Source organism: Idiotropiscis lumnitzeri, unplaced genomic scaffold, assembly GCF_059441095.1.
Source record: "Idiotropiscis lumnitzeri isolate Australia: NSW breed Sydney's pygmy pipehorse unplaced genomic scaffold, RoL_Ilum_1.0 HiC_scaffold_35, whole genome shotgun sequence".
NCBI classification, from domain to species: domain Eukaryota; kingdom Metazoa; phylum Chordata; class Actinopteri; order Syngnathiformes; family Syngnathidae; genus Idiotropiscis; species Idiotropiscis lumnitzeri.
In genome coordinates, this window is record NW_028283573.1 from 1665232 (window position 1) to 1682144 (window position 16913).

Sequence of the window (16913 nt, forward strand, 5' to 3'; positions counted from 1 at the left end):
CTTTCACACCACACACACACGCACATACACACACCCTAAAAATTGTCAAAACAAACTAATGAAGGCATCATGTATAGTTTTGCAAGTCTGCTCATGAACGTGGGCAACCACAATCCCCCACGCTTTGCACCGTCTACCAACATATAATACAGCCATATTTTAATCTTAAAATTTAGGTCCAAGCATTCATGGAAATCAACCCAGGGGTGTACCACTGCACACCCCTTAAAAAAATAAATAAAATCTTATCGCTAATAAAGGCATTATGTCGAAATAGTAGTATTTCTGCCCATTCAACAAAAGCACCAAACATTTTTACAACTGCTAAAAATTGACGGTATTGAGCCCAGGGACGTACCACCACACCACCCCTAAAAAATGTAGTTAATCAAGACATAAAGTTTAGTGTGCAAGTTCAACTAAAACATCACTAGAATTTTTTACAATCGCTAAAAAGCAATGTGCAAGCGATCGTGGAAATCAGAGGTGCACCACGGGGCGTACCATCGCACCACCAAGAAAAAGATTTAAAAAAAAAAAAAATCATAGTCCGCAAAAGAAACTAAAACACCACATCAAATTCTCACGATTGCTACAAGGTTGCATCGTGGAAATAATGGGTGCGCGCTTTGTTCGCGGTGACGATCGCACGCTTAGCTTAGCTCATGAATGAGATAGCGTCTCGGCAAGGCGCACACCTGCTTTGCAGAAACGCAAACCAAGCTTAATGACGGCACAGCTGCAGGTGCAAGCACCAGCTCGGGCACGCATCGCCATGACGTCCACACACGCCTCTGAATCATCGGACCAGCCAATGAGATGAAACCTTTCACTGGATCATCACCCTTTTATGAATGCACAATTTTTTGACCATTTAACGGTTTCAAGATTCTCACCATGACCCTTGGAAAGACCAACAGGAAAACTCATCAAATTTCAGAGTGAATAAATGACGTTGAGGGTACAGTGGACCCCGACATACTCGTAACATATTTTCAGATTTTCTTTTCAAAATTTTTAAAGATTTTGGAATTTGCGGGCTTCCACTGCATACCAGGTCAAACATAACCCCAAACACGATGAAATGGTGAATATATGACACAAATGCTCAAATAGCTTTAAAAAAAAAAATACATTCTCTCATCCCACGAGGCTTTGAGCGTCCACATTCCAAAAACTCCTACAAGAAAAAAAAATAAAAAATTAAAACGGATCCCCATCCACATGTGAGGTCAAAGCGCCGATCCAATTAGCATGGATTGCCAGAAAAAGCAGAAAATGCTGATTGCTTTTAAATTCAATCTCCCCACTGATTTATGACACGGCACCCCGTATGCTCGCAGTCCCACATTTTGAGCGACGGCCATTTTAATTAAGCCACCCCCGCTTTTCACGAGCAAATAAGACAAGGCATTGATTTCACGCCGGTGACGATCCTTTCTCATTATGAGGAAGACGCAAGCACGGCTGTGATGGATTGGCCCGGCGTGTTTCCTAATAGGATGAAATGCACATAAGGAATATGAAAACACATTTTGAGACTTGACATTTGACACCACGTGCGCACTAGTAGCTTGTCCCGAAAAACAAACAACGCCCTTTAGAAGGGAGGGAGTGTTTTTTTTTCCTCATCACAACTCATGGTAATAAAAAAATTGTGTAAAAGAAGTCACTCGGATTTGATGTCAATGATTTCCTTTTTTGCCATTTTTCACATTTCGTTGGACTGTTTAAATATAAAAATATTTTTTTAATTAAAAAAGTACTTTTTTATGTATTTTTGTATTATATTTTCTCAATTTATTTGAGTTTTTAGGGGCAGTTTTTGGAAAGTTGATTTGACGTTGAATTTTTTTGTTTGTTTTATTAATTTTAGCTTATTTTTGTAACCATTTCTATATTTTAACTTACATTTTTTTCTTGATTTATTTGCGCTTTTATTGTATTTTTATTTAGTTTTGATTCATTTATTTTTACTTTAAATTTTATTTCTTTTTTTTGTTTGTATTTTTTCTTAATACATTTAAATGTGATTTTTTTATTATAAAAGTTATTTGAGCTTCATTTTTACCGTTTCCTTATCATTTTTTAGCTACTTTTTAGAAATTTTTTATTTAGTTGAGCTTTAAAAACTTATTTTTTCTTTTTTTTTCGTTTACTCCACTTCTTCATTTAATTGAACTCAGTGTTTCTCTTCCTTCATTTGACCTCTTTTTTTCCCCTTCATTCAATTGAATAAAAGTTGTTCGTCTGTTGCCCCAACATCCAGCAACGTGTGAGTCATCATTAAAAACATCCATCATGCACTCGAATTAGGAGACTCGCTGGCGATGACAACCGCCACTTAAAAAACTTCAAACGTGCTTTTTCCGCTGTGCTTTCAATGCTCGCCAGATTCCTACTGGAACTTTTTTTTCCTCAGTCCCCAAAAAAAAAACACGACAAAAATAAGTTTCTATGCACTGGCGTGTCTTGTCTCCAGACAATCTTTATGAATTTATGAGGCCCGCTTATCATATCTGAGGCCGGCGACTACCTGCCAGCTGCTCGCCTGACAGGTCGTAAACAATTTGTTATTTTTTTTTTTACTGTCAATTATAAACACGAATTATTTCGATGCGGTGCAATGGAATAGATTTGGCGAGCTGGACAACAAGCTTTAGTCGATTGTCGATCATCCGCAGCATTTCCGGACGCTGGCGGACAGCAACTCCAATGGAAGGCTGGGAAAATCCTTCCTCCCCCTATCTTCGTCCGTCCTTCCGACCATCCCTCCCTCAGACTGTCTGTCCGCCCCTTCCTCTCTTTCACCTGCCGTCTTCCTCCATCTCTTCCTCTCTCTGTCTTTCCATCCACCCATCCATCCATGCATCCGTCCTTCTGTCCATACCAAGCTCCTCCCATTCATCCATCCAACCGTCTCTCCTTCCCCATTCCACCATCCATCCCACGCTCTGACCATTCGTCAGTCACTGTGAATGCTTGTTTGTGTATGGCAGCACAGTGGATGACTGGTTCGCGCCATGGCCTCACAGCGCAGAGGTCGTGGTTCAAGTCCAGTTCTGCCTTCCTGTGTGAAGTTTGCATGTTCTCCCCGTGCCTGCGTGGGTTTTCTCCGGGTATTCCGGTTTCTTCCCACATTCCAAAAAAATGCGTGGCAGGTTGATTGGACACTCTAAATTTGCCGCAGTGCGGATGGTTGTTCGTCTTTGTGTGCCCTGCGATTGGCTGGCAACCAATTCAGGGTGTACCCTGCCGACTGCCCGAAGACCGCCCGCGACCCTTGTGAGGAGACGCAGTGCGGATGATAGATGGATTTTCTTTTTAAAATCTGTTAATTTTGTTCGTTTTTACTATTTAGAAAATACTTGAAGTTTAGTTTTTATAACCTTTAGTGTTAGTTTTAGTTTTATGTTTTTTAATAAAAGGACCGCGGTCGAATGCAAGATAAAAAAATGAAAAACACTATAAATAAATAAATCACTATGTATTGCGTAATAAAGTAAACAACCGACCTTGGTTCTTGTGTGTTGTGTTTTTGCGTTTGATTGACTGACTGACAGTAAACTTGAAGAAAGAAGTCTGCCTCACACTCAAAGTGTGATACAAGTTCAATATAATTCAAAGGGATGTCGTTAAGATGAACAAGCAGAGTGGCAGGTGTTCAGCTTGGCCAAGAGGAACTTGGATGTAAAAGCCAACGGCCGACATCCTTGTAAAAGGTTGACGAGGGTCACGTGACTTGCAACAACAAAAGCATCAAAAGATGTACAGTCCTCAAAAAAACAGAACTCAGAAAATAATTGCTTTTCCTTATATTTAATTGTTGGTTACTTTGTGGATTCATATTGTTTGTCAAAACGTCTTTTACATGTTTTGTTTTGTTTTTTAACTTTTTTCACATTTTGCAAAGCTGTCCGCATATGTGTATAATTGTGTAAAACTTTTCTTTTACCTTTTCATCAGTGGTGCACTTGAAATTCAATTTTTGTTAATTCCACTGATGGAATTCCGGGAATTCTTTTTCATTATTTTTAAAAGGTTGTTCTTTGGGCATTTTCTTCTATTTTTTTTTTTGTTTTTGTTTGTTGTTTTCATTTTTGAAAAGCTGGAATTTATAGTTACTTTGAAATTTGTATTTTTTTTTATATTTACACGTTTCTTCACTATTATTATTATTATTAAATGCCTTTAATATGTTAGTGTGGGGTCTTTTTTTTTTTTACTGTGCTACAGACAGAATATTGCTGCCTTCTTTATTTCGCCTTCCCGAGTTGTTCCCTGCCAAATGTCCACACACCCAGACCCCCAAAGAGTCCTTCGGAGTCAGTTAGAGTCACCTTGCACCTGGACGGACACACATTGACTCCTCCTGTAGTGACTGACAACTGTAGCGTTTCGTCACACATGAGACAACAAAGCCTTTTCTGAAACCATAAAGCATCCATAGACAGATAAGAATAATACCAGTGGGCCAAAGACCGAGACTTCACATAATGCATTGATTGGTTTGGGGTCTGGTGGCTTTGTCAGGGGCTGATGTGGGCTTCTTCAGTGTAGCAAGTGGCTGTAAATGTCCAGTGGAAATAAACGGCTTTGTCAAGGGTATAGGAATGCCCCTCGGCCCCTCATGACAGGGCGTCCTCGAGGTCACATGATTGATCCCGACGGCAGCGGCAAGCTTTGGCTGCAGTCCGTGATACTTTGTCCTAAAATGGATGCTTTGGGGGGGGGGGGGGGGGGGACCTCGAGGTATCTGCACCAAATATGGTTGACACAGCAAACGCCGTTGCACTTTGAACTCGTGCTCGCTCTTTCATCCACACGCGTCTTAAGTGGAAAAATTCCTAAATTCCATCCGTGCGATCAAGGACCAGATCCCGGAAGATAAAACTGCTATAAAAGGATTTGGGAGTCCTCTTAGGCTACACTCCAGCAGCACATAAATAAGCTTTAAAAACATTTCTAGCATATGACTTGTGACCATTCATTTTGAATAGCAACATTTCCATACGGCGGCAGCAACTTTGAAGCTTTCAAGAATGTTTTCAATCAAGCACGTGGTTACCTTCATTTTACACTTGTGTGACTGAGTCTGTAATGAATTGTACTGGCCCTTAGAGTTGTTTCGAGCAAATGTGTTTTTGCCTTAGAAGACGCAAATGCAAAGCCATAAAAGTGTTGAAAAATCCCGCTGACGGACATTTTGCCGTCATAGGCGATCCAGCAGCATGCGTGTGGGTCACTCACCATGTTGTAGCAGGCCCTGTCATCGGAACCAGTGAAGTGGTACGGGTCCACCGTGTTGCACCTCTGCATGTACATGTGGAACATGTTGTTCAGGTGCTTGATGCTTATGACGCACACGGCCGAGTTGGCGGTGGGCTCGCTGGAGTCGGGCTTGCCGCGGGCGAAAGCGGCGAAGAGCACGTCGTCGCCTTCCTCCACCTTAAGAAAAAAATGAAAATCATAAAAAATTTAAATTCCAAAAATAAATTTGATGATTTAATTTCATTAAAAATAAAAATTTAAATTGTCAACATAGATTGGGATGGAAATAGCATCAACTAATTTAAAAAGAAATTAAAATTTAATTTTATTTTTTTTTTAAAAACTACATAAGCAAAATAGGATGCAACGTTTCAATATTTAAATCAATAAAAGAAAAATCTAATAAAATAAAGTTTTAATTTTTTTTTAAATATGTCGAATTAAAAAATATTAATTACAGAAAAATTCTCACAAAATGAACTGAAAAATGAAACGTGAGAACATTTCGAATGACAAATTTCAAAATAAATGTAATTAATAAAAACAATTGGATGAAACATTTTAAATGACTAATTTAAAAAAAATAGTTGCAAAAATAAATTGGGAAGAAAAAATAATCTGATTTATAAAAAAAAAGACATTCAAATTGAAATTTTCAAGAGTTGAAAATGAAATTACAAAAACAAATTCATTTTCAAAGTTAAAAAAATATACTGAACTGGTCGCTCGTGAATCACAGTGCACACACAAAGAACACACCAGAGCATTTTTCTTCAATGAACCTTACATGCATGTTTTTACTTTGGCACACTAGAGTCTCCCACGGTACAAAAATTAATAATGAAAAAAATAATAATTCTTGAGTAAAGCTACGATAAGTGCAGTACCTTCAGGTGGCGCTGCAGCTCCACGTCATCGCCCACCTTGGCCACATGCGCCGCCTGCAGCAGGTTGAACACCTTGTCGTCCTCGGCCGAGCGCCGCCGGCGCCGCTTGTCGGTGCTGATGCACTCTAGCGGCATCTCCACGTAGCGGCGGATGACCAAATCCGAGGAACACATCCGCACGATGCGCGTGTGGAACGCCGGCGAGTCTCGGCTCACCTGCTGCACCGTCAGGAAGTACGTGTAGGGCCCGCTGTGGAAGGAGTGAATGTAGCGCAGGTAGTATTTCCCTCGCAGCGACGGGATCAGATCCATGTGGGACAGGCCGGAGAAGAAGGTGAACCCGTCCTGGCTGGTCTTCATCTTCCTCAAGGAGACGGTGCGGGGTCGGGTCGCGCCGTCGGGTAGCTTTCCGGAACCGGGAATCTCGGAGTTGCCGGCGAAGAACACAATGATGTTGCTCTCCACGCTGAGCACCCGTGAGCCCGACGGGCCCACCACCACATCGGCGTCGGCCGGCCTCCCCCTGCCCGGACCCACCTTGTCAGCGAAACAATACACGTCCTCATCCACCGTCTTGGGGCTGACGTCGTCGTCCAGCACGTGGCGGCGGCAGACGCCGTTGTCCGCCGAGCCGCAGCTGTACAAGCCTTTGTCGTACATCTTCTCCACCACCAGCGCTAAATTGTGGTTGTCAACCGCACCGACGGCGCCGCCAGACCCACAGGTCTCGTTGGCGAGCAGCGGCCCCGTGCGGTACTCGGAGAGCTTGGTCAAGTTGGGTGCCAGCGCGTAGATCCTGTTGACAGCGCCCACGTAGACCAGGCCATCCAGCGTCACCATATCCTGAACCGGGAAGTCGGCGGTGAACGTCGGGAGACGGTGTTCTGATGAGAGGTTGACTTTGGATGACTCGGAGGGCTCGTTGCACTGGCCGTGAGCGCCGGGAGACCGTAGGGACCACCACAACAGCAAAATCGTGTGCAGCGTTTGCAGGAAGCGCAGGCTCATCCTGATGACAAAAGCACAAACAAGTGAGACACAAAAAGTACAGCGCCAACAAGTACAAAGCAACGAAGCGGAGAACAGATGGCACAAAAAGTGGAAAACAAAACAGGAATGAAAAAGGGCATATGAAGTGGAACACAAAAAGAGAACATGTGGAACAAAAAGGTGAACACAAAAAAAGAGGGGCACACAAGAGAAGAAAAAGTAGAAGACAAAAAAAACAGAAATCAAAATGGCACATTAAAACAATAGAAAACAAAAAAAAGTGGACCACAAATGGGAGGAACATAAAAAAGTGAAATTCAAAAAGAACTGCAATCTTAAAACACACAAAAAAAGTGGAACGCAAAAATATGGCATTCCAAAAATGACTTGCAGAAGGGGAACACAAAAAGTGGAGCACCAAAAAGTAGAACACCCTCCCACACCCCCCCAAAAAAAAAAAATATCACAAAAGAGATCAGATGAGAAACGTGGAACGTGTGACCAGCACGTCGTAGAGTGAAGGAGCTGAACGAGACCACAGTGTGTGGTGGGTTTCCGTGCGCTGGTCCAGCCTGGAAGGGTCGCGACCCGCTCAATCATAAGCTGCGCTGGCTTTCAAACTGACTTTTGTGTTTGTGTGGCTAACATGACCTCAGCTAATTAGGGAATGGCGAGATGCCGTGGCTTTGTGAAAGCGCACACGTCACCATCTCGTCCGTTTTTGCTGGATTCGCTGTGAAAGGCACGGAGTGGTGGAAGGAGGTAGATGTGGGGAAGGATATTTCACGATGTCGGGACAGAGGTGTGCAGTTTGACACGATCTCTGTTGTGTTGAAAGGAACTGTCAGTCTCCAACAAATTTGGGGGGGATTAAATACGTCACAACAAACACTGACGTCATCATCATGATTTGATCGTGTCTTTGTGAAAATGCACACTATACCATCACACCTTCGCACCACACAGAATCATCATTCAATTCTGAGAGAATTTCTTTTTTTTTTTTTTTACAGGAATTTACATATTTAAAAAATAGAATCTGATCATGAATCGAAATTTCAAAACACAAACAAAAAAACTTGAAAAACTAAGATATTCTTATGAAAAGTTGGACAGAAATCATCATTATTTAATTGAAGTTGGAAAGTTCCCAAAATTACAAAAAAAAGATAAAATTACAAAAGCAGATTTGTATAAAAAATGAAAAAAAATTAGATAAATATCAAAATTCAAAAAGAAATTCTGATGAATGCCAACATTTAAAATAAATTCACAAAAATTATTTCTAGGGTAATTTCCAACATTTAAAAAAAAATAATAATTAGAAGAAATTTCTATGTAAATATACAATTTTAAAAATAATATAAAAAAAATTATTTGGGCAAAAAAATAAAAGGAATAATTCAAATACAATATCAGATTTTGACAGAATTGTCAAAAATAAAAAATCTAATTAGAAAAAAAATAAATATTGAATTCATTATTATTAATGTTAATATTCAGTTAATTTAACTTTAACAACGAAACTACTTAAAGAAAATCTGCCAAAAGGATGCCTGTGTGTCAGGTGATCCATGACACCGGACAGAGCTGAGATAAACGCTCACTTGTGCCGTCCTGTTGTGTTGAAAGCAACTGCCGCTGTCTGACAACTATTTCATGCATCACGCCAAAAGCAAATCTTATCTGACTGTGGGATGCCAAATCTCTGTGTGAAAGCACACATGCGAACATCCCGCCTTCACTGTGTTCTGTGTGAAAGGCATGAGGATCCAATCAATTTCTGGATGTACCCACTTTGCAGGGACGTCTGCGTGAAAGGGGCTACAAAACCAGACACACACTCGCCTTTAATATAGTAAGGCCTCTGGTAACCATTACAATTAACTCAATTAAAAGCAAAGAGGCGGGTTCGGACCCTGGTGGGACATGATAAATCACTCGGCGACTCAATAGCGGCACGTGGGGTGGGTGAAAGGGGCTGTGGGGAGGGGAGGGGGCTGTATTTTGGAGCTTTGCGGTGCTACTGTAGAATTTGCAAAATGTGCATTTGCATGCTGGCTGCGCTTGATGTGGTTGTGAGAGGCATCAAAACAACAGCAGCACATTAGCTTAGCATGAGGGACACAGATGGACTCACTACTGTCTGTTAAGATGAAGGCTGAGAGGCGCCCCACATGGCCATCAGGAAAATGACAACTTTTTTTTTTTTTTTTTTAATATTTAAATGTAAATGGTATGCAAACACCCCCCAAAAAACATGACATCCATGTCCAGGGATCAGGAAGGTGGGCAGAGGGCCCAATGACAATACGCACCAAGGGGCCCCAGACCATTTTAATATGGGTTTGTTTATAGTTAACTGAAAAAAATCCTAAATAAAACGGACCAAAAAATGCAGTCACTTGAAGAAAGAAAATTTTAAAAAATGCCACTAAATAATAAATATTGGTCTACATGATGCATGTTTTTATGCAAATAAAAAATAAAATCTGTGTAACCATCAATCATATTAAACCACTTCCTAAAAATATACAAAACTTAACAACGAAAATTAAATATACAAGTTATAATATAGATAATATAACATGACAGTTGCTTGAATACAATCAAAAATTACGTATTTTTATAAGGTGGTTGTAAGAAAAAGTTATGAATATACACCGTAATAGTGAATATATATATATATATATATATATATAGCATGGAGGGTGGCATGGATAAAATAACCTCGGGTCCCTGTCCACCCCAGTACGACTCTGTTGGCAAGATTTTATGAAGTACAACCTGCCATATGGAATGCTTAATAATGACATGTATTCACAACACTGCTTCAACAACTTTCTTTTTACATCGACTGTAATTTAAATTTTTCCTCGTGGGCAAAATGAAAGGGCAGAGTGGCTCAGAGAGGAATTACTTTTGCTAAAAAAGTGTAGAATCACATAAAATGTGGGAGGGGGTGCACCTGCAAACACGCGCGCGCGCACACACACACCCAAACACACACACAATGACAGTGTAGCAAAGACACAAAGATGTGAAAATGTTGCGAATTGCGGTGAAAAGTAAGTCATGCAAAGTACACACTCATACACATGCACTTGCATGGGAAGCAAAGGCGCGCACACACACGCGCGCCCACAAAGCCAAGTCAACAAGTCGTGAAAACCTGCACAAAGTATATAATCAATTCTAATATTTAAGTGGAAAGCGGCGACTGGGCTCACCTGTTCGCCGGCGTTCAAATCATATTCCACACAAGAAACTTCTCCAAGTCTAAATAGAAGCAAAGCCAAGTCAACTTCTACCACGCCGTCTCTTTCTTCTTCTTTTCCGTTACAAAAAAAAGAAAACAAAAACAATTGACGTTTTTGGCGTGTGAGGAGGGAGCGCGGATGCGTGCGCGCAGCCGACACGATGCTGCCGCTTTGCCGCTCCGCTGAGTGCGCGCTCGCCTCCCTCCGCACGCGTCGCAACAAGCCACTCCCACGGCGCCGTGACGTCAGCTGGTGAGCTAAACCCCGCACCAGCGCCCCTCCCGTTTTTTTTTTCTCTGTTCAGGTGAAACTTACCTCACTGTTGACTATTTTTCAGTCGCATTTTCTTGTTTTTAGTTTCACATTACTCCAAAAGAGTTGTCCAAACTTTTCACAGAAAAATATTTAGCTAGCCATTAGCTAACCGTACGAACATTATGATCAACATTGGAATAATGTTGCCTTTTGCCTCTGTAACATAATGCACAGTTAAAACTGCATGTGGGAATAAAACCTGTTATTATTCAATTAAAATACATTTGATTCAGAAACCTTAATACTTTAATAAATGGAATCACTCCAAAACTCATGCGTCCGCCGTTAGTTTGAGGCGGCCGTTTTGGATTAATTTCCGATTCATTCAAAGCCATTTTACCAGGAGATTATCTCCCAAATTTAGCCACCAAAGCTAGTTGTACTTAGCAAAAAATGAAATTTGGCAGACCCACAAAAAAAGTCTCAAAAAGATACCCGAAAACACATCGGAATTCTAATTTCGTTTAAACTGGCCAGAAATCCAGTCCAAGAAGTTAGTGGCAGTTCGCAACGCGAATTTTGGCAGGCGTGTCATTCATGAGTTGACCCACAAACAAAGTCTCAAAAGCCATGCCCAAAAAGATGGAAGAACTTTGCAATTTTAGTTTGAATTGGCCATCTCCAGACCTCCTCCAAAAACAAACTTGTCCTACATATTTTGTCCGATCTCCGATGCTCCGATCTCGGCTGAGCGTTAAACGCTTCAAGTGAACATGAAGCACAGAGACAGCGATTGTCATTTCCTCTGCACCTGACGCCGCCGTCCACAAACTGAGTCACACGCGTAGCGACGACTCGCTGGGCCGTAAATAACGAGCTGCGTGGCCGCGAAGCGTGGTGAATCACGGCCAAACATTCCTTTGTGCCACTTCCTGAAAGAAAGCAGGACAGCGACGTGCACGCGCACGCACGCGCGCACACTTTTTACAGTCTCCATGATGGACATGCGGATGATTGGTCAAGTGTCGAAATGATTGATAGTTTACACAGTTTTATGTAAAATGACACATCACTAAGACAGTAGCTTCCTCTTTTCTTGGTTCACTGACATTCCTGAGCGCTTCCCTCCAACACTACAAACAATCATTCATGCATAAAAAAATGACATGAATGAATGCTGAGAGACGAGCATATTACAGCAAACTCGCAGGTTTAATTCCAACGTGCCTCCTAGTGGATGAGAGCAGTTCTTTTTTTTTTTTTTTTAAAGCACACTAACGACAATGCTGAGAGACAAGCATAAACACGCATGTCCTCATATTTGCAATTTGTCATCATTAAAAAGGCACATATTGAAAAGATTGTACATTTCTGAGTCTTGCAAAATATATTAGCGCAAACGCCCCGACTCCCGGCGAGCATTGATGCAACATTTATTTTCGTTGCACAATGTTGATGATTCTCTTTCAGCTTTCAAAAAGTGCAATGATTGGAAGTCAGCGAGTATTGCAAATTATGAATAATCTGGCAGAGTCCGTATCACGTCAATCCAATTCCGGATTTGGAACAGCTCGACGACCATCACAGCGCCGCAACTCTGAACGTTATTCAAACCGTTCTTGCAACAAGAAGAATCACAAAAAATGTTGGTAGTGATAGGAGAATGAAGTTTCAAATCTGCTTCATGAACCAGTTGTTGTATTTTTGACTCCTCGAGATGGCACTGTTGGTCTAAGTCAGTGTGCTTAAAGCCCAATGTTGAACCGAGAGTGCCATCTACAGGAGTCCAAAAATACAACAGCTGCTTCATGAAGCCGATTTGAAACTTCATTTAGCCAACACTAATTGTTGGCGAACGTTTTGCAAACATTTGCAACTTTGAACAAACACTAATCAACTCCGACATGAACGCAACGTTCGCTGCCTTCGAAAACACTGCCAATTGTTCGCCGCTCGGTGAGATAGGAGCTTTCCAGCTATACTTTGACTGGTCCCTCACCTCTGACCCGTTTGCCGCCGGTGACCCCCACCGCATACGAGTGTTAATGTTCAGCATTCAAAAACTGCAAATTTCAAAGTACAGTAACAGCATGCTCGTCTCTCAGCAGTCGACCTCTCACTCCGCATTGACCCAATAAATATTTATGTTCTACCACAGCATTAGGGTGAATTAAATATTTGTCTCTCAACTTTCCGAATGTTCTGTCTCTCAGTGCCACACACTCAAGTTTTGGTTCATATATGTTCGTTAATTAACGGTCTAGCTCCCTCGAGGACAAGGAGTGCATCGTGGTCATCGTTAGCGAGAGTGCCAAATGATTGACGAGCCCCTCCCGTCTCAAAACAAAACGTGTGTGCTGTTTTAGGACGAGCGACGCTAATATTTAGCGCTGGATTAACATGAGTTAGTTCAGCGGTGTTGGTTTACAACAACAACACCACCTACAAAATACACAACTAGCCCGCTAAGCTAACACGGACAAAAAAATAAACTCGTCTGCCTGAATGAAACCCCCAAAGCCAGTGTCTCAGCGCAACATAAAATGAGTTAGACGTGTCGCTTATGAGTAGACCCACAAAAAAGAAATCTCAAAATGCCAAAAAGACACAGGAAGTATGTCATTTTGATTTGAAGATGGCATTTTTTTGCCGGGGATCCTTCAAATGCTAACTCTTCCTGGAGTCTCTTTTAGTTTTAGAAATGCAGCCGCCAAAGCCATTTTCACTTAACAACACCAAATTTGCTAGGCGTGGCTATCATGGCGTGACCCACAAAAAAAGTTTAAAAACCACCTTATGGTCATTTCCAGGTGTCTAGCGTCCTTGAGATTTGGTCAGAATTGTATTTTTTAATTCAGCACCCAAGACCGTGTCAGCTAGCAACATGAAGTTTGACAGGCGTGTCTTTTGTCAGTAGAGCCACAAAAAAATATCTCGGGAAGCCATGCCTGAAAATGTACACAAAGTCAGAATGATTTAAAAATTCAGTCCCCCGACACGGGTTCACTCAGGAACCTGAAATTTGGTAGCCGTGCTTATCATGAGGAGACCCACAAAAATGTCTACGAAAAAAGCCATTTCGGTTTGAAGTCGCCACTTTTGTCGTTGAGATCCTTCAACGACAAACATATCCTACCAAACTTAAAGAACATATATAGACGAAAAGATCCCTGTAATTGCAAGGAATTTGAGTTTTTGCGAAGCGTTGCGGTGAAATTTGAAGATTAGTAAAATGTTTGCAAGCATAGAATAATTCTAAATATTTATTTATTTATTTATTCTTAGTTTGTTTTGCTATGTTCCCAAATTGCGGCGAGAGCTAATCACTGGCGTTGCAATGGCGAGCCAAAACGCTTCATATCGTTCTTGTCAGTCGGATTAGAGAGCACAGTTTTGCTTGGCCTCGGGGCACACACACTTACACATAGTTACACAGACACACACACACACACTACTAGACACACCCCCACAGGGGTGTGTCTAGTAGTGTGTGTGTGTATGTGTGTGAATGTGTTTGTGTGCCCAATGGGTGTGTCTCTGCGGCTCTTGCGGCCATCAGCGTTGTTATGCTTCGGTGTGGCGCCGGGATAAGAGCGAGGAGGAAGAAGGACGACGAGGTTGGAATGTGGAAAAGCTCGTAAAGTGGTTCTGGTGCTGGTTCTGGTTCTAATGTCGCGACACGGCGTCCTGCGACCGCAACACCTGCGATGTGACAAACTATGAGCATTTTCTATTTTTTGTGCGTGCAGCTGGCCTGACATAATAAACAACGCATGAGTCACATGCAATTTAATGTACACAAGCAGGGCATTTGTTTTTGGGAAAAGCACAATGTATGCATGTAAAAAAAAAAAAAAAAAATCTTCCCTGTGTTATTTCGCTGCCAAATGAAAAGCATATACTGTAGCTTGTACTTTTATACTATTTTATCACACCTCTGAAGCTACTTTTTTGTTGTTGTAAGGCAGAATTGTTGATAACTACAACACGTAAAGATGCAAAAGATTATTATTAATAAAAAAAAATAATAATAATAAATGTAAAAAAATACAAATATTATTTCAGTTGTACTACTTCCGTAGAATATGACGTTATCTGTTATTAATATGAATTATTATAATTAGAATTTCTATAGTTTAATGCTTTAATAATTTAGATAAAAAGGCACAGAATTTTTTTAGATTCATTTGGTTGCCCTTTTTTTAACCATTTTATATTCAATAATTTCATATTCATTATTAGATTTACAGATGTATCAGTGTATCGACTGCACATGTGCGTATATGCTGTTAATTAATTTAAGTGGTATTATGTCTTGCTGTATTCCGATTATTATTTGGAATAATAGGCAAAATATACTTTTTATGAATTTTACTATTCAATTTATCTGACCCAACTTATGAATTGATTATATACATACTAGGTCATCATTGTTTTCCTGTGTTTTATAGATTTCTTTTTTTTGGAACACATGCAATTTTTAAAAAGTCGACATAAAGATTTTAATGGTTACAATCAAGAAGCTTTGTGGTGTTATTACATGCATTTGTTGATTAAAATTCCGTTTGGACACCCTTGTTCGAAAGCAGTTGTGGGCAAACTACGGCCCGGGGGCCACATGCGGCCCGTTAAACGTTTTAATCCGGCATTAAATGGATAAACCTTGTTAATGTTTTATTTTCTAAATACTCTGGTGTGTCAAAAACAGATATTTTGTTGTAATTCTTTTGTTCACTTTCATTTAAAATTAAATGTATTTTTTTTCTAAATCAAATTTTAGAACCCATTGTGGCCCACCAATCAAAATTTTTGCCCACTCCTGTCGAAATTGATTGAAATTGGTTAGCGACGAATCCAGGGTCCCATCCGAACTCATAAGCTGGAGTTCACCTGCAAACCTAATGAGCACAAGCGCCATAGGAAATGGATGTCTGTATATTTGGGAGGATCAAAAAAGTCGGATGATGTGGCAGTTTTGATGAGCTGGATTTTTTTTTTCCATCCATCGTCTCATTCACAGGAAATCAAAGTAAGACAATCGCACACATGACAGGAAATGACCTGGCGGCCGTAGCATCTGTAGCTACGTCTGCATCTGACAAGACGGACACTCCGCCTCACCTTGTGAATGAAAGCCACACTTTGCTTCATCTTGTGCAGCATCTTCAAAGTCCACATGATGGATTGATTGCAGCGACTGGAGCGGATATCAGAAGGGGCTCCTGGAAAAATAGCACACAAGTCAATGCTCAACACTACTAGGGCAAAAAAAAACAAGAATTGAGACACTGCAAATTAATTAACAAAGAGATAATTGGGACAATTGTACAGTTCCAACTTTTTTACTATTCCTCCATTTGAGCGCAGGCACCTAAAACAACATTGAAATGTTCACAAATGAGTTTGGTTGTTATTCTAATAATTAGAATAACAGCTCTTTTGTTTTGAATAAAAAGATTTCCATAAGAGCAACCCTGAAGCTTAACCAGTTTTGCATAAAAGACCGAACAAAGTTGTTTCGGGAAAAATTGAGGTCACAAACGCCTTTAAACTGAAACCTGAAAGCTTAGGGTTTGGAAATAGGATTTAAAACTAGGGTTAGAGTTTGGAAGTCGGGTTTAAACTATGGTTTGGGATTAGAAATTCGTTTTAAAACTACGGGTAGGATTTGGAAATAGGGTTTAAAACTAGGGTTAGCATTTTGAGTGATATCTCAAAACCACATGAAGACTGATAATGTAACAATACCTACAGGCAAAGTTTCTCTATGTCGTGAATAATAATTCGAACCTTACTAAGTCATCTACGGTAGCAGATGGAGAAGAAGAAGAAGAGCACTATCCGCCTTCGTTTTTTTTCATGACTGTATTATACTGCCTCCCAGTGGCCAAAGCAGGAACTTGATTAAAGCATTATAACATGACGCCAAACCAGAGGGTCTCCGTAGTATTGCTTTTTGTCACGAGCAAAAATTTTACTTACACATGTGCTTCAACCATTCCTCCACAAGATGGCAGCAGCGAACTTCACAAAATGTGTCCACCATCAGTTCATCTGGTTTACTTACGTTGAGTGCACGTATCTGTGGCGTTATATCAGTCGTGCTAAATCCAACTCCAGAAAGCCAAAACTCTGCCAGCGTTTGGCTTTAGCCACAGGTGCTTCTACTCAACTGTCAAGTAAACGGGATCACCTTGAGTAGAAGCACCTGTGGCTAAAGCCAAAAGGTATTGTTTTATATATATATATA

General features: G+C 40.8%; 1 protein-coding gene across 2 annotated transcripts in view; it reads right to left on the reverse strand.

Moving 5' to 3' along the window:
• Window positions 1-16706, reverse strand: part of met (MET proto-oncogene, receptor tyrosine kinase) — a 52860-nt gene extending 36154 nt beyond the window's left edge. Inside the window, exons 1-5 of one of the 2 annotated variants that reach the window (XM_088287259.1) lie at window positions 16646-16706; window positions 15785-15885; window positions 10379-10427; window positions 6159-7167; window positions 5251-5448 (exon numbers count right to left, since the gene is read on the reverse strand). In XM_088287259.1, coding sequence (XP_088143385.1) covers window positions 5251-5448; window positions 6159-7166 — 1206 coding nt within the window. In that variant the 5' untranslated portion in view covers window position 7167; window positions 10379-10427; window positions 15785-15885; window positions 16646-16706. Of the gene's footprint in view, window positions 1-5250; window positions 5449-6158; window positions 7168-10378; window positions 10428-15784; window positions 15886-16415; window positions 16462-16645 lie in introns of those variants that run through there. The other variant, XM_088287258.1, reaches the window with a different exon arrangement.
• Window positions 16707-16913: the final 207 nt, after the last annotated feature.